At 49.1% G+C, this 21,075-nt stretch overlaps 1 protein-coding gene across 2 annotated transcripts in view; it reads left to right on the top strand.

The window, feature by feature from the left end:
• Olfml2b (olfactomedin like 2B) overlaps positions 1 to 16,565 on the top strand; it is a 36,114-nt gene extending 19,549 nt beyond the window's left edge. Inside the window, exons 5-8 of one of the 2 annotated variants that reach the window (XM_003466599.5) lie at positions 3,647 to 3,872; positions 4,872 to 5,375; positions 14,365 to 14,541; positions 15,461 to 16,565. In XM_003466599.5, coding sequence (XP_003466647.2) covers positions 3,647 to 3,872; positions 4,872 to 5,375; positions 14,365 to 14,541; positions 15,461 to 16,062 — 1,509 coding nt within the window. In that variant the 3' untranslated portion in view covers positions 16,063 to 16,565. Of the gene's footprint in view, positions 1 to 3,646; positions 3,873 to 4,871; positions 5,376 to 14,364; positions 14,546 to 15,460 lie in introns of both variants that reach the window. The other variant, XM_063253569.1, reaches the window with a different exon arrangement.
• Positions 16,566 to 21,075: the final 4,510 nt, after the last annotated feature.

The raw sequence follows: 21,075 nt of genomic DNA, 5'->3' as shown, positions 1-21,075 counted from the left end.
TGGAATGGTGAATGGTAATTTGTAGGAGGCCTCTCTCCAACATGGCCCTTGCCTGGAGGGTTGGCAGGGGGCTCAGGGCTGGTTGGGAGTGGAGAGGGCTGGGTAGGAGTGGAGACTTTCCATGCCAGGAGCTGAAGTCATGCAGCAGACTCCAGGATGAAACAGAGAGAGGAAATCAAAGCGAGGTGGGGGAAGCTGCTGCCCAGTGCAGTCTGTCTCCAGTGAATCCCAGGAAATTATATGTTCTCTGGCAAAGGCTGTCCATGGTCTTGCTCCATCTCCTTGGCCAGGACAAAAATCTGCTGTTCCCACCCTCCCCTGAGAGCCTGGAACTAATGACAGTCCCTGGGGTTTGCCACGAAGAAATGACAGCTTCTGCATTGTGGAGGGAAACCAGGGTGCCACAATTAAATACCCCTCCAGTCCAAATCAGGGCTTCAGCCAGACCTGTCGCCAGCCTCCCAGGCAGCTATTTCCACTGGGCTTTGAAGGATCCCCCAAGTCTGTTGGACAAGAGCCAGGCCATGGGCCTGAGGGTGTGGAGGTGGAGGCAAGTTTTTGGATAGCAAATGATTGAGTCTTGTGGCCATGCTGTGGGCAGTGTGGCATGTCATAAGGAAGAGCACAGTCCCAGAAGGCAGCAGCCCCAGGCCTGTTGATGGTGACTTGTGACTTAATAAATGCTCCTCTGCCATAAAACTTAAATTACTGAACAATTGCTGGGGACATGGATCATAGGTAAAGTGCTTCCCTAGCATGAGTGAAGCCCTGGGTTCGATCCCCAACACTGAAAGAAGATTGCCCAATGTCTCCAAACCTGTTTCTTCATCTGTAAGATGTGGATAACAATATCTGCCTTACCCTATTAATGTAAAGTTTCAAAATAAAAGGGACATGGGCATCCTAGGTGCTCCCTGGAATAGCATCACGAGTAATCGGGAATCCCTTTCACCTCACTGAGGCCACACCACCAGCAAGAATAGAGAATTGAGAGAAGGGTGGTCCAGGGCTTGGTTGGCACATTTTTTTCTGGAGAGCTCCTGGATCCTGGCCCTTGGAGGCTACAAAAATGTGACCCTGCTTCCCAGGAGTCTGTTGTCTCTGTGTACTGAGAGAGCATTGTATGTGTTCCAGAACATACCATCTGCATAGACACCATCTGGATAAACTTTGCTCATAGGAAAATGAGTATCGACTTGGAGGTTTGGCTGGGATGAGGACTCTGGGTTTCTCCAGGCTTGATTTTAAAGGTCAGAACAAGATCCTGGTTTGCTTTGTTTCCTGCTCAGTAAAGAAGTTGGCCATGATGGCTGGGTCTGCAGCTCACATGGAGAGTTTGAAGTCCTGCTATGCCTCAGGCCACTGGTCATCCAGGACGTGGGATCTGGGCTCTGTTCCTGGGTAGAGTTCACAAAGGCCTAGAATGACGGGACTAAAAGGAGCTTGCCTGTCTCCTCCTGGTGAGAGGGGCATGGGAGCTTAGGGGGCTGCAGGAAGCCAGTTTTTCTTTCTTCAGCCATTGGAGTACTCAGGACACCAGGGCTGGGCCACACCCTCTCAGATTCCCACACATCCCTGACCACCCACTTCTCAGCAGCCTGCCCATCTGTAGGGTGGCCCCATTTTGAGCCTAGCTGGCTCACAGGCCTTGTGACTTCATTACTTTGCCTTGAGAGATAAGTGGCTGTAATCTCAGGCTGGAAGTATGACTGGACAGCCAGCTCAAGACCCAAAGACCTGGGCATGCTATGGGCACCAGAGGCCAGTCCTTGGGCAGCAGCTCTCTGAAAGGCAAAGTGGTCCTTCTACATGACCAGAACCATGATAGTGACATTCTCAAGGTACCCAGACATCAAGTCATAGACTGTCCACCTGAAAGCATCATTTGATTTGCCAGAATTCCAGGAGGGTGGTCTTAATCCCAGCAGTTTAGGGGATTGAGGTAGGAGGATCACAAATGGGAGGCTAAATTAGTGAGACCTTGCATCAGATTAAAAATAAAAAGGGCTGAGGGTGTAGCTCTGTGATAGCTCACCTAGATGCATGGACCCTCAGTTCCATTCCCCGGTACTGCAAATACATCGATAAACATGAAAAGCATCCAGTAGGGGAATCAAAGATGACTGGGAGAGGGTCTCTACTCTTTCAGGTTCTCACAGTGCAGACAGCAGCCCAGGAGAGGTGCTATCATAGAGATGCAGCCTTGTGCCTGATGGGGACTGTGTTCAGTTTTGAGTAAGAGGCCCAGAGACAGTGCCTTAAGCAGTGGGAAAGTTTATTGTTCTTTCACAGAGAAGCGCTCTGGAGGCAGGCAGCCCAGAGCTGGTATGGTTAGCTCAAGACTCGGTGACTTCCACCCTCAAAATCCCCTCATGGTTACAAGATGACTGTTCAGCTCCTGCCATTCTGATCATATTTGGAGCCAGGGAAATGAGGAAGAGAGCAAAAGATGCTTCCCAGCTTCATCAGTGCTGCTTGCAGAGAATGTTTCCACATTTCTGCCAACCTCTACCCATACTTCCTAGCTAGAATTCAGTCCACATTCATGCCCATCAAACTCGTACTAGTGAGGAGCCAGGGGGCAGAGATTTGGGGAATCGGAACTGCCTACCACAAAGAGAAGAGTGAAGAAGGTCTAGGAGTATTTCCTTGGGGACCTGAGATTGTAGCTAGACCTTGAGAGACAAGGAGATTTCAGTGAAAGATTATGTACAGGATGTAATGGTTTTCCAGACACAAAAACAACCCAAGCAAAGATGTAGCTGCTTAGGAGAGCTAAGAGGTCCAGGAGTGAGCTGGACCACCAGGGCGTGGGGAGGGACAAGAGAAAAGGATGAAAGCCAGATATCCTAGCACACACCTGTAATTCTAGGACCCAGGAGGCTGAAGCAGGAGGATTGCCATGAGTTTGAGGCCAACTTGAACTACATAGTAAATTCAAAACCAGCCTGGACTATATAGTGAGACCCTGTTTCAAGAAATTAAGAGAAAGCAGGGGAAGGTGTGTGGATATGCAGAGCTGCGCCTAGGTTTTTAGGAGTTCTGGTTACTTGGTCCAGGATTTTGAACTTTATTCTGCATGCAAGAGAGAGGGTTTGGGGTGGGAGAGTGATGTGTGTTTTGAGAAGCCTAATGCTAGAAGCTATAAAAGCAGTCAGGCTTCATCTCAAGGTGACAGGCACCTTGGTCCTCGGGGTTCATGGCCCACCTGGCACCCTTCCCTTCACACTGGACTTGTCAGAAGCATTTTAGATCTAAGTTACCCAGGATTCCCAGGCCTCAGTAAGGGCTAAGAAGACAATCACACACTGCACAGAGTGGTGTTGAGGTCAGCGTCACCAATGCTGGAGCCAGTCTGCCTGGGTTCAAATCCTGCCTCTGCCATTTACCCTGTGGGGGCAGTTTACCTGCCTCTGAGTGCCTGTTTCCTTGACTGTACATGAGCATGATAAAAATGGGTCCACTGCCTGGGACTGATGGGAAGGTGCAAGTAGCCCACACATTTACACACAGAAGCCCTGAGGCTGGGATCCAGCCCTCAAGTGTGCTGCTGCTAGCGTAGCCCTGGCTACAGCCTTGTTCCCGTCTGGCCATCCTCCCTCTGACCAGTGACCTGACCTTCCCTTGTATCCTCTCTTTGGAGCAGTATGAAGAGCGCTTTCTGCAGGAGGAGACTGTGTCCCAGCAGATCAACTCCATCCAGCTCCTGCAGACGCAACCCCTGTCTCCACCCAAGGTGGTGAAGCCACAGAGGCCCCTGCGGAGGCAGGTCCACCTGAGGGGCCGGCTGGCCTCCAAGCCCACTGTCATCCGGGGCATCACCTATTATAAAGCCAAGGTCTCTGAGGAAGAGAATGACATTGAAGAGCAGCGTGAGTTGGGGCCAGCAGAGGCAGGGCAGGGAGGGATTTGCATTCTGGCCAGGTAGAGGGCGACTGTCCGGGAGCCTGCCTTGATCTGATTACCACTGTGGCTGCACACTGTAAGGTTACAAGTTATACACAGTGATGGTGCATTTCCTTATGACTTGCTGAGTGGCCGTGAGCAAGTCACTTACCCTCTCTGGTCTTGCCAAACCATGCAACAGAGTTTGGCTGTGCAGGAAGGTTCAGTGCCCTCTAGTCCAGTCCTCCCCATTTGCAGATGAGAAAACTGAGGCATGGGGAAAATCATGTCCTTAGGGCCACATGATGGGCTTCCCCACCTGTTCTTCCCTCCAGCCCCCGAGCTGTCTAAGTCACCAGCATCTCCCCTTATTTTTCAAAGAAAGTAAATGAGCCTTTTCCCCATCATTTATTTGTTTTATTTATTTTGACACAAGGTCTCAATACATTGCCCAGGCTGGACTTGAACTTGCAGCCTTCCTACTTCAGGTGCCAATGTGCTGGGATTACAGGCCTGTGTCACCGCACCAAGCTCCTCTCACCCTCCTTGATCCTCCTTACCCTACTCTGCCTTTCCCCATGGCACCTGAAAGCTGCAGCCCATCTAGGGTTTGGTGTCTCCATCCCCACCCAGAAGCTCAAGGGTCAGGGACAGCTGTTTTGCTCCCTGTGAGGTACATTTGTCCGATGACTGGGCTGGATGCTGAGCTTCTTCTTGGACACAGCACTCAGAGCCCAGGCCTGTGCCTCCGACCAGGGACCCAAGTTCTGGGTGTAATGTGGGGTAGTCTATTCAGAGACCTTCCAGGAAGTAGTATTCTTCCATCCATAAATCTTGTCCCTCTTGTAACTCCAAGCTGGGCTGCATCTCCAAAACCGGCCACCAAGTAGAAAGCAGGAGTATCTTTTTAACTTCTGGTCACCACCCATCTTGGCCAGGCTGGTCTTCTCCCCACACTCCCAGTGACCCTTGTGTTTGTTCCACAGAAGATGAGCTTTTCAGCGGTGAAAATGGAGTGGATTTGCTGATTGAAGACCAGCTCCTGAGACACAATGACCTGTCAAACAGTCCCACCCAGAAGCCAACATCCACCCATCATGGTGCTACTGTGACAGCTGCCCCAAGTGTCCAGACTGTGTCCCAGTCCTCAACGCCTAATGCCACTGACCCTGCTCTCCAGGACTCAGCAGAACAGCTCTGGCCAACACTCCAGACCACATCAGTGTTCCCAGATTCCATGAAGGAACCACCTTCTACTCAGGTCCCCTCCACCACCATGGCCCACACAGCCACCCAGCTGCCTCTAGCCTCGGCTGCTCCACCAACAGCTCCTGGAGATGCATTTGGGGAAACAATGCACACAGCCCTTGTGCCACCTATGATGGTCAGGACAGACATGCTGGAGAAGGATGTGACTGCTGCACAGGCGACAGCCCCAGCCAGTCCCACCCTGACCCCTGAGGAAGAGGATGACATCCGGAACATCATAGGTGAGTTCATCCCTCCCTTGGTCTCCTGGGTAGCTCAGGAAAAAAGCTGAGCCAAGAAATCGTTTGAAAGAAGGAGGTGCCAGATCGCCAAAGATCTTCTTCGAGAAAGGCAGGGATGCAACTCACGGTGGCGAGCTTGCCTGGCTTGTGCAAAGTCCTGGGTTCATCCCCAGAACTGCGAAAGCAAAAGCAACACAAAAAGAAAGACAGGTGGAGTTACACCTTTTGACCAATAATTAGTGTCAATATCTAGGGTTTATGTGTATGTTTTGACCATGATAACAGTGGGAACCTCCTTTTTGAAGTATGCAAATGAGTGGAGCCAAGATTTAACCCAGATCCATTAGTTTTATAAACATTTATGGAATAGGCTTACTTAGTGAATAATACACTCACTTTGGGAAAAGACATGAGTTGCCATATACATATCTTTCCTTTTCCTCAGTTTCCATTCCCTTGGCTGCTCTGTTCCCAGTTCTTCAGGAGAAAGTGCCAGCTCCCACCAGAGACAGGGTAGAGGAGCACGTGCCAGGAGTTACCAATGTGGGCACAGCCTGGTCTCTGCCATTGACAGCTGTGTGACCTCAGCCAAATCTCTGCCTTTCTCTGGGTCTCAACTGAAATCAGAAGTTTTGGAAGGACCATGTCTTCCATTGTATCCTCTAGTTTTCTGCAGGGAGTTTACCAGGCCTTCATATACCGAGGGATGCTCACTGGATGGGAGATCGTAGAACAATGGCTGAGCAGCAGAGTCGCCAGCAGGAGAGAAGCCTAGAGCCGCATCTTCTGAGCACTGGGCTGGAGGATGTGGACCAGGGAGGCAGTCCTTCCTTGAACCTCCGAGGCTGGGTAGGAGCAGGAGAGTGTCTTAGTCTCTTTTCCTTCCATGGAAAGAGAAGGAAGCCAGAACAGAAGGTCACTCCCCCACCTTGTGAGTAGGCAGTGGATCCTGCATAACCTCTGCAGAGAATGCTGACACTGAGCCAAGGCTTCTACCCCACCCCCAGCTCCAGGCAGCCTCGGTCCACAGCCCAACTCCCATCCGCCACCCTGCCTTCTACTGAGGTGTGAGCGCCCAGAGCCCCCATACCTCCTTTCATCTATTGTCACCTTTGAATGGGTGGAAAGTTTCTCCTGATGGTTAGAAACCTTCCCTGAGTAGCAGGAAGACGGGCATCAGGTGGGACCCTCAGACTGTAATTCCTCAGGTGCCGGGTTGGGGCTGGAGCCTCTTCCCTTGGAGACTCGCTAGGTGGAAGGGAGCTGCCCACTGTATCCATAACAACCTCTCCCTGTCTGCCTCCCCTGGATGTGACTGGCTATGGGCTTTTCTCTGTCATTCCCAACTTGGACTTTTCTGAGGCTCACAGGACTCCAGACAGAGAAACCCTAATGTCCTGAAAAAGAGATTTACTTGGTAGCAGGAGCCAGGAAACTGGGACACATTTTCTCTTGCTGGTCAGTTCTCCTCAGCTAGAATCACAGCCACAGAGAGGACATCAGGCTCCCTTAAAGACTAGCTGCTAGGGTTTTTCATAGGAGCTGGGGCTCCTGCCTCTACCTTCTGCTTGGAATGTGTCTTGGATGTGGCCACAGATGCAGTGTTTCCTCCAGTTACCAGAGGTGGGACTGAAGTGGCACAGACGAGAAAGACCTGGCGGGGGGAGCAATGTGGAATTTTGATGAGTTTGTTTTGAGGAAATATTTTTCATCACTTATCATTGTCAAGTGCCTCTCGCTGGCTGGAGTTAGCAAGAATGGAGTTTCCGTTCTGGAACTTTCTCTGTAAACCCCCGACTTGGTTGTGTCCGGCCAAGGAGACCATGATGTCTCCCAGTTAAGTAAGAATCCTTTCGCTGAAATAAACACGGGCCTCTGACTTGCTGCCGGCATGGGGAAAGTTGTTTGCTGCTTAATGGCTGATCTGACTTTTGAGCTAAGATGTGGTTTAAATGGGGCTGCCTTTTAAAGGGACCTTACATTTCATTATAGTCCAGGCCTCTTGTTGCCCAGGCTGAGTTTGTCCTAAAATGCCTACAGTCACTCTTGAAGAAGTTTTAAATCCTCAGAAAAATGCTGAACACAGGTAAATTCGAATTTAGCTTTGATCATGCAAACAAGCCTTTGGCCACGGTGTAGCTCCAGGAGGGAGAGGAGAAGGAAAGGTGGATGGTGTTGGAGACAGGAGCTGGGCTCAGGGAAGAGGGCATGAGCAGGGATGTGGCCTCCCCGCCCCACAGCTGTGCTTGTGGGGTGGTCTGCTGGGCTGCGTGGCCACAGTTTAACAGATTCCTGTACTTTCCTGGGGACAATTCTCCATGTGATTTTTAGAAGGAATCAGTTTGGGGGTGGGAAGGAACAGACAAAGAGGCCAGTGAGCTTATGACAATACCAGAAAGAGCCAGTTTCACATTTGAATCTAGGAAATACCGTGATCTGGAAAGAATGTCTCCCCCACAGTCTTAGCAACCCCGAGGCTTGACCAGCCCCCTCTGGCTGTTAGTGGGATGGCCACGCTGGCCTGGGTCAGAAAGGACAAGGATGCCGGCGGGGTGGAGGCAGCAATTTCCAGAGCCTTCACAGTACCCAGATTCTTCCAATGCCTAATCAGTTGGTGTCCCCAAGTGGCTGGCAGGCAGCTGTCCACATACTCACACTGTGGTGACTCACCTGACCCAGCCCCATAGGCCACTGGGAATTTTGGCTGTCCAAATAGCCAGGGCCCCTGGCCCTAAACTTGAGAATTTAGAGCAGACAGGCACCAAAGTCTGAGTCTCTCAGCAGGATGAGGAATCCACCGTAATTCACTCAGCATGCGTGACCTCCCGGCAGAGGCAACAGTGAGAGGCAGGGTGGGGAGAAGGAAAGGGAGGCCACAGACCAGGCTAGGAAGATGAAGAGACTGAGGGTGCAAAAGCCATGGGCAGAGCGGGTCATTAGAGTACTAAAAGCCACCCACATGTGGAGGCTGCTAGCGCCAGTGCCTAGGAACAGACCCTCGGGGCCACCCCAGACTTGTTCACAAGCTGTGCATGAGATCGACACAGAAATACGGTTTCAACCCGGGTGGTGACCACAGTGGGGTGAGGGGATGTGGGTTGCCTAGGATTGCAGGGCAGCTCCATGCAGCCTGAGAGCTTCAGAGCCCCTGTGCTGACTGAGCCATCTTGAAGGACAAGGGGAAATTTGGGCAGGTAAATGGGAGTGGTATTGCAATGAGAAAGGCCAGAGCAACAAGGCGAGGTGAAACCGCACAGAAGGATGGATGGCTGCAGCCTTTGCAGGGCCGGGGGCCAAGTGAAACAGCAGGGGAAGGTCCTAAGGTAGTGAATATAAAGCTCACTCCATTCTTCCAGGGGGAGGGCGTCTCTTGTCTCCTCATACAGTGATTTTTGATTTGCTATTTCATGGTGGTGTAAGTAGAAAAATACTAAAACTAAATTGCTAGCATGAATTTTACCGTCCATCCCTACATGGTGCACTATCAGTTTCATTTAGCATTTTGTTTTTCTTTTGTAGGCCTGGGGATTGAACCCAGGGAATTCTATGTCCCTAGTCCTTTTTATTTTGAAATGGTGTCACTAAGTTGCCCAGGCTGGGTTTGAACTTGTGATCCTCCTGCTTTAGCCTCCGGAGTACTATAGTTGAGTGGGATTACAGGTGAGCCCTGCTATGACTGGTGTAATGTATGTTTTCAAGGCTAACATGAAGTCTTTTAACTTACATGCAGAATTCACCAAATGACACAATTCACATTCCAGAGCCCCCATGTACGCTTGTAGTTTGCTCTAACCAGCCCAGTGGCCCGCACACAGCTCACCCATCTGTTCTGTCATACTTGATCCCTGTACATTGACCCACCTGCCCTCCTTCCGCTACTGAGGGAGGGAGGACTGAAAGGAAAAGCAACTCAGGGTGCCCCTGTCTTCCTTCCTCTTCTGTGTCATGCTCAACATGACATCTAACACAAGCAAGAAAGGACAAGGTCCTTTTTTCTATTTTCCAGCCAAGCCCTGGTCAGCATGTGAATGTGGTGCTGTGCACTTACTGTGTGCTCAGCTTGAGTCTGCTGAGCTCCTGCCTGAGGGTCCCCTTGGAATCCCACATCCAGTGGGCACAGCAATTCCTGTAGGCAAACTGCGGCAGGAAGACAGGCATGCGTATCTCACATCCTTTCCTGTTCACGCTGGTCCACTGTCCTATTGGTCACTTACAAAACACAATTCCAAGAGTAAATAAAGAATTTTAAGATAGCAACAACAGGGCATGAAATCACAGGCAAATCCTTCTGAGAAGCTCTTGTGTGACTTCCAAGTTAAATGTCCACTGTCCTATTAGTCACTTACAAAACACAATTCCAAGAGTAAATAAAGAATTTTAAGATAGCAACAACAAGGCATGAAATCACAGGCAAATCCTTCTGAGAGGCTCTTGTGTGACTTCCAAGTTAAACGTCCATAAAGCCAGCCCTGGGGGTGGCACCCATGGGGATGATCTAGCAAGCCCAGTGCTCATTTGGTGACTAGCTAGCGACAAATCTTGGCCAGATTCACCCCTACATGGCTTCTCACAGTCTTAAGTTTGATTGCTTTTGGTCCTCTGCTCCTCTGGTCCCAGAGATTCTGGTGCTACCGTTGTCTTTCTGCCTGTCCCTGGAGGCACTGCGGTAAAGAGGAGAGAAGGTAAGGATGCAGCATCTTGGAGCGTGAGTGGAGAAAACACAGGATGACTCAGGTTTCGTCTTGGTTAGTGGATAGTTCTTCTCTCTCTCTCTGTCTTCCCCCCTCTCCTTCCCATACTGGGAACTGATTGCAAATTCTTCACACTGAACTATATGTCTACCTCTTTACATTTTTTTTTTAAATTTTGAGACAAGATTTTACTAAGCACCAAATTGCCCAGGCTGGGCTCGAATTAGTGATCCTCTTTCCTCAGCCCCCCAGAATGCATGCACCCTCATGTCTGACTCAAACCCATCAAGTTTGAAGGATCAGGAGGACTTCCAGGCTATCAGATGTCTGATACGTGGAAACAAGACCTGGGCTGCAGTTAGCTGTAAGAGCTGAACTTGCCCAGGGAGCACCTCGGGTGGTGCAAGGCAAAGAGAAGAGGGGCAGAAGTGAAGCTCTGAGCGTGATAGCTGGAAGGGAGCGGAGATAGCTGGAGAACTGGGGAAGGCGTGGCAGGAGAGCAGGGCGGGGATCTGAGACAGTGGCAGGTGTGTGGAAGCTGAGAAACGGAGGCCCTCGTGAGGTGAGTATGGGTCCAGGGGTGGCCCAAGGAGAGACCAGCAACAGGATGGGAGCACATCCATGTGGGGCAGTGCCCAGCATGTGGGCCAAGGGATAGCAGTGTGCAGGTATCATGGTGACAGGGGGCACCCTGCAGAGATGTTCAGGGAGCCTTAACCCATAGAACATTCTGGTAATGTTGGCCATCATCGTCACCACTGTTGGAAGCCCTGTTTCAGGGAAACTCAGATGAATCACAGACAGCACTGTTCTCGGTGCAGTTCCTCTGAGCCACTTCCTGTGCTGCTGACATTTACCTTGAAGAGGAGGCAACACACGGTGCTTCTCCCCACAGCAGCTGCCATGGGTGGAGTCTCTGAGCTGCCCCAGTGTCTTAGGGCAGGGGATGCATCTGGACCTCTTCCCTTGCCCCTGTCTTCAGGCTCCTACCTTGGTTCTGCCATTCCTGCCTGGGTTCATCTACCCTGCATGGCTCCATCTTGGACCATGTGGAAATATATTGTGAGGTTCTAGGCATGGAGTCTCCAAGCCTGCAAGCTAGGCTCCCCTATTCCTACAGGAAATAAGGACTCCTTCCCTAACCCTAGAAGCTAACTGCATCTGCATTAGTTTCCCATGCCTTCAATTTGCCATTAGCCTATTGACTAAAAATGACAGAAAATTACTGTCTGATAGTTCTGAAGGTCAGAAGTCCAAATTAATAGGGCTAAAAATCATGGTATCAGTGGTCTGGTGTCTTCCAGGGGCTCTGGGGGAGAATCTATTTCTTGCCCTCTCCAGTTTCCTGCAGCTGCCAGAATTCCTTGGCTTGTGGTCATATCACTCCAGTCTTTCCCCTGTCATCACACTGCCACCTCCTCTTCTATAGTCACAGCTTCCCAGGCCTTCCTGTTAAATGAATACTTGTAACTGCACTAAAAACCCATCCATATAATCCAGGTCAAGCCTCAACATTTCTCTCACTATTTTGACCAGGTTGGCCTTCAATTTCTGATCCTCTTGCCTCAGTCTCCCAAGCAGATGGGATTACAGGCATGCACCACCATGTTCAGCTCTCCCCCAGATTCTTGACTGAGTCACATCTGCCTACATTCCAGGAATTAGACCCAGAGTATCTTCAGGGACTGTCACTCAGCCCACCAAGCTTTCTACAGGATGGTTTCTCCAAGCTCTCTTGTGAAATAGGCAGGGCAGGCATCATACTTTTTTGATTGCTGGAAAAATTCAAATTCCATGACCTTATGGAGGCCAGACAGACTTTGGAGTCAGTGCAGCGACAAAGCCTAGGGCATTGACTTCAAGTCTGGGCACATCTGTACCCCATTGGGAGCCTCAGTGTGAAGACAGGATCTGGAGGGACTTGGAAATGTCAGAACTCAAAAGAGTCCTGGTTTAGAGAGCCCCCCTGCAGTTTCCACACCAGGCCAGCATGAAGACCCCAGCAGAAACAGCTCTTCTAATCTGGCCATGTGGGGGGTTGAGGCATGGCTGGGAGATATCTTTGAGACAAAGAATTGGTGTCCTCTCTGGGCTTTGCCAGGAGAAAGGGCACGTGCAAATGTGCTCTGTAGGGATGGTACATGAAGGTTCACCTTGGTGCAGGCAAGATTAGCCTCTCTGCTGGCAACCAGGGCCCCGTGTGGTACCAGGGAATGAGATCTTTTCTCTCAGATTCTGCTGTCAGGCACGGCTGGAGACTTCCGTCTTACTGTCCTGAGCAGAGAAACTCAGCCACGGGAGAAGGAAGCAATGGCGTGTGGGTTCTGTTGTTCCTCACATGGAGACTGGATCTCTGTCTGCATTGGCAGAGTCTGACCAAGAAACCTCAGGCAGAGCTTCCCAGGCCTGCCAACCACAGTGTTTGACCCATTGCCACCCCACAGCTGTCCAGACCCAGGCTACTGCCAAGGGCACAGCAGCCTTCCCTGTCAGGCCAGCTGAAGGCTTCAGACTCCTTCTTCAGACCACTTCTAGGCAAAGAATATGCAGTATGATCAAAATACTGTATATGATGAATGTTTAAGTTAGGAAGTTTGTCACAGTAAAAGACACGTTGCCATTAATCCCAGCAAAATATTCCCACTCACCTCAAACAGGCTTCTGCCCTCATTCCTGGCACCTTCTGAAACAGTCGCGCAGTTCCTGCCTTCGTGAGGTGTGATCAAAAGGACAGGAAATGCTGCTGCTGCTGAGTGCCATTTTTAAAAATGTAGGCTTGTGAAAACACTACAGTGCATCCTTCCCAGCTTATTCACCACATCTGGCACTGTGTGACCTCTGGCTTGTCCCCAAAGTCAAAATAGCCATGAGAGATAAATGTTTTGAATCAGTTCAGGATATCGAGGCAGCCATGGCAGTGCAGCTGACGTCACTCACGGAAGACTTCCAGAGCCACTTCAGAAAGTGACAGGAACAATGCGACATTGTATTTTGAGGGAGTTAAGGGCAATGTGTCTTTTACTATAATTTTTTAAATTTAGTTTAATTTAAACATTCAGTTTATTTTTTAGTCAGACCTCATTGTGTTGGAACAGTTTGGACTTGGAGTGACCTGGAGTCAAGAGAACCCTGAATCCAAACTGCAGGCCTGGGTTACTCTTATCCCAGAGGGATGGGACTGGGAACCAGTCAACCCAGTCACCATTCCCATCAGGGCTGGCAGTCTTTATGGCCAGGGAGAGGACGGCGCTGTCAAGGTCTGCTGTCTTTGTGGCCAGAAGGGCACTGAAAGGGCCGTGAGAACAGGATCCATCTAGCTGTCCCATTGCCTTTTTCTGTCTCCTCCATAGCCCAGTAGTGTGGAGACAGCAAGGGCACATGTCCTTGGCAGTCACATGTGACTTCAGTATCATCCAAGGCCATGTTTTGTAACAACATTGCATATAAACCACTGCAGACTTTCAAGTTGGTCCAGAACCCAGAGTCATTCTAGTGGCCTTTTAGGGCCTCTCCTGCGTACCTGATCGTTCTGAACTACACTGCTGAGTTTTTGTCTAATGGATACCAACTTAAACGTTAAAGGAGGCTCTTATGACAGGAATTTGGGACCCTGCCTCTCAAGTTCTCCAGCAAGGGACCTTAGTGTCCTGCTCCCAGCTGTGACTGAGCTTTGGATTGAGGACAGCTCTCTGGGCCCTAGTAGGTGACCTCATAAGCACAAAAGCAGGACTGGCCCCGGGATGCTAGCTGCCAGCACTCAGTGTTCCTGTTTGTGCCCAGCAGAGCACTGTCCTGTGCTTACTCCTCACACAGCCATGTGCTCCCCCAAGTGTCAAGCCATCTGCTGGCACCTACCGCTTGCCAGACACTGTGAGCTCTGAGTACCAAGAGCGCACAGAGGAAAAGCCACAGCCCCAGCTCCCCTGGTGCTCACATTCTGGTTGGGATGGACATGGAGGAGGAGAGAGGCACTGGCATCGGCAAGGATCTGTCAGTCGGGGGAGGCATTGCGTGGAAGAGTAAGGACAGACTGGCTTTCCAGAGGTTTTAGTTCTTAGATCCTTGAGGGATAGGATCAAAAAGTCGGAGAACAACAAGAGCAAAGCATGCCAGCATGACAGAGCCTTTGTATGACTAGAATATAAAACAGATCAGGGGAGCAGCAGCAGATGATGCCAGAAGGATGTCAGGGGTCAGGTGATGAGGCTGGGAGTTCAGATCAGGACGCGGAGCCGGCAGAAGTTTCAGGGGTGGGCATTGTTAGATCACCCTGACACCCATCCACCTCTTCACCCCAGGAAGGTGCAAGGACACCCTCTCCATGATCACAGGACCAACCACCCAGAACACATATGGGCGGAACGAAGGGGCCTGGATGAAGGACCCCTTGGCCGAGGATGAGCGGATCTATGTCACCAACTATTACTATGGCAACACCCTGGTAGAGTTCCGGAATCTGGAGAACTTCAAACAAGGTATGTGTTGGGGACCCAACTCAGAAAACCTTTTCCTGCCCCACTGCCCTCCAGTTTTGTTTGGTTGGTAGGCTTGTTGATTGGCTTTCACAGTGCTGGGAATTGAACCTAGGCCCTTCTCACTGAACTACATCCCCAGCCCTTTCTTTTATTTTTATTTATTTATTTATTTGGTCTTTCGTTTTTATCGGTACCAGGGATCGAACTCATGACTGCCTGCTTGCAAGGCAGGCGCTTATGCCGCTGAGCTAAATCCCCAGCCCCCACCCCCAGCCCTCTCTTAAATTTTTACTTATTTTGAAACAGAAATCAAATCACTAAACTTCTTGGGCTGGGCTCAAACTTGAGAACTTCTGGGGAGTTTCAGCCTCCTGGGAGGCCTGTTTCAGCCTCCCAGAATGCTGGGATTATAGACATGCATAACCACATGCAGTTGTCCTTTGTCTGAATCATGGCCAGGCCTCTTTGGGTGGGGACAGTAAATAAAACGGGTGACTTCGTCTATTGGTGAAAAGACCTTTCCTGGGAATGTGGCCCCCATCCAACCTCCCTCACACTCTGTGCTCTCAGCTCTGCTCCTCTTTCCCGGCTCCTGGGTCATAGGATGACCCTTGAGTCCTGCCAAAAGACAGTAATAAAACATCCTCCTTTCCCCATAGCCCTTGACAGCTTACAAATCACACTCAGACATTAATACTTGGATTCTTGAAGCCCCAAGTGAGGCAGAAGGGAGTTGCTCTTGCCACATGACAGATGAGGATACCGAGATGCAAAATGGTTATGTGATTGGCTTATAGAAAGAGCAGAGTTGAGATGAATCCAGGTGTGTAGACCCCTGCTGGTAGCTCATCCTCTCCTAGGAGCCACCTGGCACCTGCACAACAGTGCCCTGAAGTCCCCGCCTTCTCACCACCCACAGGTCGCTGGAGCAATTCCTACAAGCTCCCGTACAACTGGATTGGCACTGGCCACGTGGTATACAATGGCGCCTTCTTCTACAACCGGGCCTTCACCCGCAACATCATCAAGTATGACCTGAAGCAGCGCTATGTGGCTGCCTGGGCCATGCTCCATGATGTAGCCTATGAGGAGGCCACACCCTGGCGATGGCAGGGCCACTCAGATGTGGACTTTGCTGTAGATGAGAATGGCCTGTGGCTCATCTATCCAGCCCTGGATGACGAGGGCTTCAGCCAGGAGGTCATCGTCCTGAGCAAGCTCAACGCTGTGGACCTGAGCACGCAGAAGGAGACCACATGGCGCACGGGGCTGCGGCGGAATTTCTATGGCAACTGCTTCGTCATCTGTGGGGTGCTGTACGCCGTGGACAGTTACAACCAGCGGAACGCCAACATCTCCTATGCCTTTGACACCCACACCAACACGCAGATCATCCCTAGGTTGCTGTTTGAGAATGAGTATGCCTACACCACCCAGATAGACTACAACCCCAAGGACCGCCTCCTGTATGCCTGGGACAATGGCCACCAGGTCACCTATCATGTCATCTTTGCCTACTGACACCGTAGTCCCTGGAAAAAAGAAGCAAAGAGGGGCCATCAGCACCTTGTATGTGTGTGTGTATGTGTGTGCATGTGTGTATGTACATATGCGTGTGTGTATGTGCATGTGCTTGTGTGTGTGTAGGTGGGCATGTACTGTTTAAAAATGTATATTATTTTGTATAATATTACAAATGTAAAATGACAATTGGGTCTATTTTTTTTTAATGTGGATTGTAGATCAATCCATAGGCATATGTGCTGGTCTCACCCTCCACAGTTTATATTTTTGCGCAAATGAACTTCTCCTTTCGACCAGTGGCCACCTTCCTCTGTGCTCCCCACCCCTCCAGCTCCCAGGTCTCAGTGTTGGGGGTTTCTGCATCCGAGTCCTGCAGCAGACATTGCTAGGGCAAGAGTGAAGGAGGAAAGTGGCAGACAAAAGTTTTATGTATTGGAGAAGTTCTAAAAACCCAGAAAAATGCTTTTTTTTTTTTAAATAAAGAAGAAGTTTAAAATCTTCTCCCAGTGTGTTCTATTTAGTAGAGATGTGTCTAGCCAACTGTTGGCTATCTCTCCTGAAGGAGACCAGTCTGGTGTACCCCAAAAGTATTCTCCTGTGATGTCCAAATGCAGATCTAGGAGCTCCCTCTCTCCTGCTATAGCAGAGGAATTTGAAACAAGCTGACCCTAGGTTTTGTTTTGTTTTTTGTTTTTTGATTTTTTTTTTTGTGACACTAGTCCATGACACACACAATGATTTTAAGGACATTTAAACATTAGACCTCTTGATTCACTCCACACTCCCTCAAAACCAATGTGTCTTAGTTTTCTTCCAAGTCAGGATTATCTAGTGGTCACGAGACATCTCAGTTTTGCCAGCCTTTCTTCCCACACAGACAGCAGTATCTGGACTCTTCTTGTCTTTAGGAAAAGCTGCCCCTGGTCTGTCCTGTACGATCTTTTCACGTTAGTCCCATGGTTGAGGTGGACTTGGTAGTGGCGAAGGAAACTTGGTAGCAGCATTGACTATCAGTCAAGTTATGAAGGTTCTTCTATTAGCATTTCAGAGTAAACTGGGTGAGATTCTGCTTGATGATTCTTTTTTTTATTTTAAAGAGATTAAGACAAAACAGGACATACTACAGCAGATCAGAACAGAACAATGTAAGCAAAACAGTATTTCACCAGAAGACAACCCATAATTAACAGTAACTAACACGATGTGTATGATGAGTCTTTTAAGGAATTGTCTTAGTTGACATCTGAAAAGACTCCAGAGCCAAGGCTAAGTCAAGCTTTTGTGATGGATCCATTGGTGAGTGTATGGAACCTCAAAAAGTTGCTCCAAGGCAGCCTGGAAGGAGTCAGATAGCCCAGAAAGAGATACAATAAATAAGCCAGTCTTCAATTTGTGAGTTGCTACCTTGAGTATTTTCTCTCTTTTATGCTCAAGTATTTTTCATTTTGAAATAATTTTAGACTTCCAGAAAATCTACCAAGTTAGTAGAGAGTTTCCACATACCATCATCCAGTTCCCCCAGCATTAACATCTTACATCATGAAGGTCTTTGTCAAAGATAAGAAGCCAACATCAATACATGACTGTCAGCTTGGATCAGCAAAGTCTGCAGTCTAAAATGGTCTCTCCCTCTCCATTTAGATCACTTTTTGCTAAAGAGATGAGACCGTTTTTCTAAGACATACCTCTTCCTGGCTTCCTTCAAGTCCTTTCTCCCTGCTTCTCTTTTAAAGGCTCAGTTAGGTTCAGGTTAGGATGGTTTTGGTAGAAGACTTCACAGTGATGCCTTGAACAGAATTTTCCATATTCCCTATGATGGCTGCCACCCTTGTCAGCCTCCCCTGCTGAACCCCGTACCTATTCCACCTGCTCCTAGTTCCCTTTTCACTCACTGCTGACAGATGTGCATGGCTTGATCATATCACAGTGACCACGAAGGACACATGAGTTCTCCTGGCTGGTGATCATCAAGCAACTCAATCTTTTTCCATCAGTGTCCCACAAATAAACTATATTTGATGGACCCAGTTATTTCCCTGCTCATGTAGGAAAATGTGGACAGGACCCTTGACTTCTTCAGCATTTTTAGGTCATTAAAAACTATGACCACTTTAATTGAGAACCTAAACATTACAGTTTTAGTTGAGTCATTGAAAGGGCCAGTCCTATTTAATAGTCATAATGTTGAGCTTACTGCCTTCTCTCCAGCTGTCCCTACCAAGGTCTGCTTGTGGGCAGGAATTCTGGCATTGTAAGGAGGTCACTGGTTCCCCCAGATGGCTGAATTTGGCATGGGTCCCTCCAGAGGGGAGCAAGAGAGAGAAAAGGGGGGGGGGGACCCACTTGACCAGTAAAGTTCTGCAGTCCAGATCTTCTGAGAGGTATTTAACACATTCTCCTGAGCACTTTTGAGGGTTAGTTTATTAATTAATTAATTAATTAATTTATGCAGACCTGGAAATAGAACCAAAGTGTACTTTCCCACTGAGCCATACCCTACTCCTGTTTAATTTTTACTTTGAGGTAGGGTCTTGATGCATTGTCTGGGCTGAACTCAAAGGTGTGGTCTTCTTGCCTCAGTGTCCTAAGTAGCTTGGATGCCAGTGCAACACTGCATCCTACTCTTGTGAGTTCTTTGAAGAACTGCTTTCCTTTTGCTAGGAATATCTCAACATTCTCCCTCTCCATGGACTAACATACTTCATTCTTTTCTGACTGTCCACTGCTTCCTGATCACCTAGATAGCTCGTATGCTCTCCAGCCACATTCTGCTGAAATCTCTGCCCTCTAAACTGCCAAATTGGACAGGATCCAAGATGGCCCACGTCTGGTTCACAGAACATTCTTATGCATTATTTATCCTGACAAACTCTGCAATTGCAGCTTGTTCCCCAACTAAGTCATCTTTGCTAAAAAGTAGTCAGCCAGGCCAACTTTCTTAGGTCTCTCAACAGGGAGTCCATCGCAGTTCACTGTGGCCCCCAAACTACAAAAACAAAAAGATAGATCAAATGTCCCAAAAGGTCAAGTTAAAGCTCCCTCCCCTTACCCTTGCCTGAAGGGCAGGCACACCCCACCCCGGGGAAAGGGAGGGACTCAGCAAAACTCTCTCTAAAGAATCTTCAAACATTTTCTTGATTTTTTTTCCTCTGCCTCTCAGTGTTTTTGTGCTTTTCATGTGGGTGATGAGTTTAAAAGTCTCTGACCTGTTTCCAGACCCCTTTCTGGTGAACACTGTACGTGGCATGGCCCATCCTTTGGAATGTGAGATCTGGTGCCTGCTGGGACCTGGGCTGAACTCCCACTTCCCCATCCTGTGATGTCTCCCCACTTATCCAAGCCAGGACCCCTTCCCATCCCTCCTGTCCTGCTCTTCTCAACACCTCAGATTGTTTTCAAGAACCAGACCAGGCAAAAGCTTGTCCAGTTCCTCAGCCAGAGCAATGGTGGCCCCTAATATGTACACAGCTATCAATGGTCCTGGGCTTTTATTGCTCTGACCTGTGAACAGGTGTTCTCTGTTCAGTGTGAGTCTCTCTCCTAGAAGTTGGAGGCTGTTCCTTATCCACGGGGGTCTCTTCGCAGCACTGAGCGAAGTCCATCCCTGGACATTAGGAATCTGGGGAATGCATGAGGAATGTATTCAGAACACACGAATTTCAGATTAGCGACTTCACAAATCAGAACCTGGTGAAAGCCACAGATCTTCCTGCAGCATGTTTGCAAGGAGCCACTCACAAATAGTGTGTCCCACCAGGTTCTCCCATTGCAGGCTCTTAGTCAAAGCTCAGTAGCCCAGGTCGTCTTAGTGTGGGCACGTGGAAACATAGAAAAGCGGAGAGTCAAGTTGGGCAGACTTCTGGACACATGCAGTGTGGGTTCTTGCTTCTAGTAATAATTAAAATTAACACTCAATTTACAGAAGAAAGAAAGCTTTAGTTGCTAGGAGGCCAGCTTTCTAGGTTGAGGTGATGGTCTGGACCCCTCTTTCTCAGTATCTTGGTCCTGGTGTCATGGTTCTGGAATCTTTATGGCTGAGGGATGGCTTTATTCCCAGGAAAGGATTGCCCATATTTGTAGTGGTCTCATTATATAGGGCTCTGCCTTTGCAAGAATTTAGGTGATCACAGGTTGGGACAATGACTAGAGGCTTTGGGGTACAGCTGAATGACCTTGGAAGTCCCCTATCCTAGTGTCCTCAATCTTGAATGGGTGAGGATGTACACATTCAGAGCTGAGAAAAGATTTGACTCGTGATTTATAGCTGTCTGAGCAATGCCCTGGGATGGTAACTCAGCCCCCATAATAAATTAGAGACATAAAGTTTAATGAAAGCTTTGAAGATACTTCATTTGTAAAGAAAGAATCAGGGTGGGGGATCTGGAAAGATGGAAGACCCCAGGCACTTTGTTTGCAGCTGTTTCTATGGTGGTGAGTGAGTGACCCTGCCCACCTCCACCTGAACCTGCCATAATTTGGTTGGCCTCCAGGCACCTCTGCCTATCGCTGTTTCTTCCATGGTCTGTGTACAGCTTGGGTTTGTTTTTCTTTGTCTGCTTGTCTACTTGTCCTTGGTATAACTTTAAGGCTTAGTCTTTGGGGTAGGCAGCAGTTGGCAAGAGCAAACCTTATCCATGGTGAGCTTAAAGTTGATAAGGGGCGTGAAGATAACTATTATAGTCCATATGACCCCAGAGTGAATGCTACAATGACTGCAGCGTGGATGCACGTGTACATCGGTGCACATGTTAGTGGACAAGTGTGAGTATATCCTGCCTTAAAGTTAGTCAGCCCTCCCATTTACTTCCCCTTTATTTTATTGGAGGTGGGGGAAGTTTATCGTTTGTGCATCTGACTTTCTCTTTGTGTCCTGCCTGTCAGCTCTTTTCCTGGTCTTTTGGTGCAAGTCCCAAGGCCATTTGGTGCCTTTCTTGATGGTTTTTTTCTTCTTTTTCTTTTTCTATCCTTGTCTTTCACTTGCTTCCTAGGGAAATTGCTCTAGTGAAGTTT

This window comes from Cavia porcellus, unplaced genomic scaffold, assembly GCF_034190915.1.
Source record: "Cavia porcellus strain 051 isolate PalLab524CR breed Dunkin Hartley unplaced genomic scaffold, mCavPor4.1 scaffold_7, whole genome shotgun sequence".
Lineage (NCBI taxonomy): Eukaryota > Metazoa > Chordata > Mammalia > Rodentia > Caviidae > Cavia > Cavia porcellus.
The sequence above is the reverse complement of the archived record's forward strand: the minus strand, read 5'-3'. Positions and strand labels throughout refer to the sequence as shown.